Raw genomic sequence first — 3,696 nt, 5'->3', positions numbered from 1 at the left:
ACATATGGTGATTGGTTGAAATCTCTAAGCTCAATTCTGTTAGATGGAATCAGTTAAAATCGGTTTGCCACCTCAGCTGGAGTGGCGGTTAAAACCGTTGCTCTTAAACTCAGCTCCTATGCTAAAGCTATAAAAGGATGTCAAGACTTAAGAATTGAATGACAAAACTTAGAATCTCTCTCTCTAAAACCGAGTTCTTGGAGCAAAGTCCAGCTCAAGAACCGATTGTATCAGAACCTCGTAAAAGCTAAGTGTCCATTTCGTTAATTTCGGGTTGAATTTTATTTTATTGAGTGGTGATCACAATAAGTTGTTCTATCTTTTTGTTACAACACAACCAGTATAGAATTTTCAGTTGGCATTATATGAAAACAATACACTTTTACAGCTTTAGAGGGAGGCAAAAACATCCTTACTATTTTTTAGTCTTACAAAGAAAAATGGAAAAAAAAAAACATGTACAATAGCATGTACTCAAAAACTACAAGAAAGAATGAAAAGCCTTAAAAGAGCAATGAAAATGCTACTTGTGCTCTACCAAAAGAGAGTATGAACTGTGATCGCTCAAGCAGAAGCTGGTTCGGTTGCATTAGTGGCTTCAGCAGCAGCAGCAGCAGCTCTTTTCTTGGCAAAGTATTCATCTGCTCGGGCAAGGTTTTTCGCTACAGATGGCTTCACCCACTTCTTTCGTCCAGGTAATACAGTGAGAGAGCAGCCAACGGCCTCAAGCTTCTCCTTTGCTTGCTCTGAAAACGCACGAGCCTTTATGTTCAGCTTCACGCTTAACTCTCCATCACCAAGTATCTTGAAACACGAAACAACAATTATTATCTCAGCCAAATATGGAGTTGGGCACTGGTTAACTACTTTAAATATCATAATCATGCCATTAGTGTATCAAGTTAGCAACTAAGCACATATACAACTATTTGAACCGTAAACACAGTTTATGAATAAACTGAAAACCAAAGAGTCTTGCACAAAGATTTCCTTGTCTGGAGATTACATTCAACATAGCATAGAATTAAGAACTACGACTCATACGAAATCAATAGCATAAATGAAGTATAACCATAAAAATCACTGCATTTTTACCCTCTTCTAATGTCTAAGAATGTCAAATATTACCAAACTTTGAAATTCAATATCTTCTTAGCGGTTATCTTCTCATGAAAAACAAACTGTTAAGTGATCTAATCCAAATGTGGAAGTTATCAACCTTATCTTACTACATCAATGGTAGAAACCAAATTTCATCCTTACCTTCAAAGGGAGTTTCCTTTCTCTTCCTGATGGGTTAATCAATCCTTTGCTCTTTAAAGTATCCAATGAAACTTCATCTCCTTCTTGAAATCCTGCAGCTTCTATGTCTTTCAAGTTTACGGGGAGATATTTAGGTACTCCAGCGCGCATGCCTTGTAAGAAAGAAATCGAAAACATACGCTTCAGTTAATGCTTTAAACATACATAATGTTGTAGTGAGGCAAACATTAATTTGCTATCTGAGGCCAAAATTATTTGCCAGGATTCACAGTATAAGTAAAAACAACAACATTAATTTGAGAAAAAATAAATGAACTCGGTTTCTCCTTCCTGTAAGTGTGAGCAATGAATTCAGTAATCTGTTCAGAAACCACATGTGCTAGTCTGTTTTTTACTTGAGAAGGAATGAATAAGAGCACATTTCAAGAAATTTTATGACCTTTAAGTGTCTTCTAACAATCACAATTGAGCTACTCAATGAGCACCCTAATAATTCCTAGTAAGAAAAAGTTTTGTGATTATATGCAGACGAGTGCTACCATCAAACGCCTATTTTAACTTCTGCACTCGAAAACACAATACCGAAATATCAATTTTCTAATTTTTTTCATAACGATATTCATTAAAGTTACTATATCAAACCTGTAAATTTTTCTTAAAAATTAAATAGTTTATTGTATCGACAACAGAGTTCTTAATATTTCAGTTCACCATACGTGTTCAAAAAGCTACAAATATGTTTTCCATTGTAAATTATTTAAATTTTTTTAAAATTTTACAGAAATAATATTGTAATTATAACGAACACTGTCATAAAACAAAATATTCCAACATGTGTTATCGAACTCGGAAGTTAAGAAAAATATTGTAATCAGAACTCATATCTATGCTCAAATCCCATACGTATATAATGCAGAGTCTTTAAAATAATAACACAAAGGGGATAACAACTATTCAAACTCAAACACTATCAATTTGACTAAAGCTCCAACCTTTAACTTTCCTATTCTCAAGAATGAACTGATGAAAACACATACACAACAACAACAGTATATAATTCAATTCAATTCTACAATTGCCCAAATCAATTAAACATTAGAAAATAGAAGTAAAGCTATACCTCCAGCAATTCCTCTCAATTTAGGGATTCGACGATAAAGGGGCATTTGACCACCCTCAAAGCCTCGCCGAATTCCCGGACCAGAGCGAGATTTCTGACCCCTCATACCAAACCCACAGCTGTTTCCTTGTCCAGCAGCTATACCCCTTCCTTTTCTCTTTCCTTTCTTCCTCGAACCAGGTTGAGGACCCAAATTATCGAGTCGGAACCGAACATTGTTCTCCGATGAAATCAGGGCTTGGGTCCGAGCTGCTGCCTTATTCACAACCACCAGTTGTTTTCTCTCTCTCCGGAAATTGTCTAGTTTGAGTCTGAGAAACTGAATTTGAGATGGGTTTGACTTCAAATTCCCAACATTTCCCTGTAACACGATAAACAAAGATCAGATTTTGAAGCCATGAAAGGTTACAACAGAGAAAGGAAAGAGAGAGTACCTTGAATGGAGAAGAAGGGGTTGGTCTGGTAAGAGGTGAAGTTGAAGAGAGAGATAGAATAGCTGTGGCCATGGATATGGGACGTTGGAGCTGAGCTTGGTTCTTCTTCCTTTTGCACTCTCTACTCTGTACTAACAGATAGGATAAACCTTTCTTTTCTAATTTATTATTATTTAAAATAAAAAGAATAATGTTACATTTCTTTACGAGGAATTATCATTTTTATTTAATATTTTATTCATAATTTTATATCCAAATTTTTTTATTTATAAACTTATGTTTGATAAGTTTTAAAATTATAAAATAAGAAAAGTAAAAAAAATTAATTAAAAAATAATAAAAAATTAACTTCATAATAATCATAAATAAATTATAAACAACTAAAAAATAATAACACAATAATAACTATAATATAATTATAAATAAATTATAAAATAAACATTGCTAGGCGATCTGAGTTTGTATTCAAAGTAGACATTTGCGATCCTTTTGAACAGTCAACGCCCGTAATAGACCCTTCAAGTACCCGTTCGAGTATCACTTGGGTAGCCTTTGAGCTTGGACCACTCCAGGTCCTGGAGTAGTAATAAGTCTTTCGTGTCCGAAAAGCTAGAGTAAGGCAAGGTACATCTCTACATACCTCTTAGCCTTCACTTATTCCCGAATCAATAAAATTTATCCGTGACTTGGTTTAATTAAGGGATTTTGATTAGTGAGATCATGAGATTATCTTTTCCTTTTTATGCCACGTGTCATCCGTATGAAAATACGGATAACACATAAATATGGGGAAGTTTTAAAAATACTCAAAATAAATTAAAATAAAATACTAAAAATATGGTATTTGCAAAAATTATAAATTTTGTTTACAAAAATACA

At 33.9% G+C, this 3,696-nt stretch overlaps 1 protein-coding gene across 1 annotated transcript; it reads right to left on the bottom strand.

The window, feature by feature from the left end:
• Positions 1 to 341: 341 nt before the first annotated feature.
• Positions 342 to 3,000, bottom strand: LOC115714263 (large ribosomal subunit protein uL15c). The gene is made up of 4 exons (XM_030642896.2): positions 2,818 to 3,000; positions 2,384 to 2,744; positions 1,264 to 1,415; positions 342 to 804 (listed from the first exon to the last, which is right to left on the bottom strand). Exons 1-4 carry the CDS (start codon positions 2,887 to 2,889, stop codon positions 565 to 567), a joined length of 825 nt encoding a protein of 274 aa, XP_030498756.2. The 5' UTR covers positions 2,890 to 3,000; the 3' UTR covers positions 342 to 564.
• Positions 3,001 to 3,696: the final 696 nt, after the last annotated feature.

The sequence above is a fragment of the Cannabis sativa genome, chromosome 4, assembly GCF_029168945.1.
Source record: "Cannabis sativa cultivar Pink pepper isolate KNU-18-1 chromosome 4, ASM2916894v1, whole genome shotgun sequence".
NCBI lineage: Eukaryota > Viridiplantae > Streptophyta > Magnoliopsida > Rosales > Cannabaceae > Cannabis > Cannabis sativa.
The sequence above is the reverse complement of the archived record's forward strand: the minus strand, read 5'-3'. Positions and strand labels throughout refer to the sequence as shown.

Coding starts and splice junctions, on each gene's coding strand:
- LOC115714263 (XM_030642896.2), bottom strand. CDS start 2,889: ATGGCCACAGCTATTCTATCTCTCTCTTCAACTTCACCTCTTACCAGA. Junction 2,745..2,817: donor CCCCTTCTTCTCCATTCAAG/GTACTCTCTCTT, acceptor ATCGTGTTACAG/GGAAATGTTGGGAATTTGAA. Junction 805..1,263: donor AAAGGAAACTCCCTTTGAAG/GTAAGGATGAAA, acceptor TCGTGTTTCAAG/ATACTTGGTGATGGAGAGTT.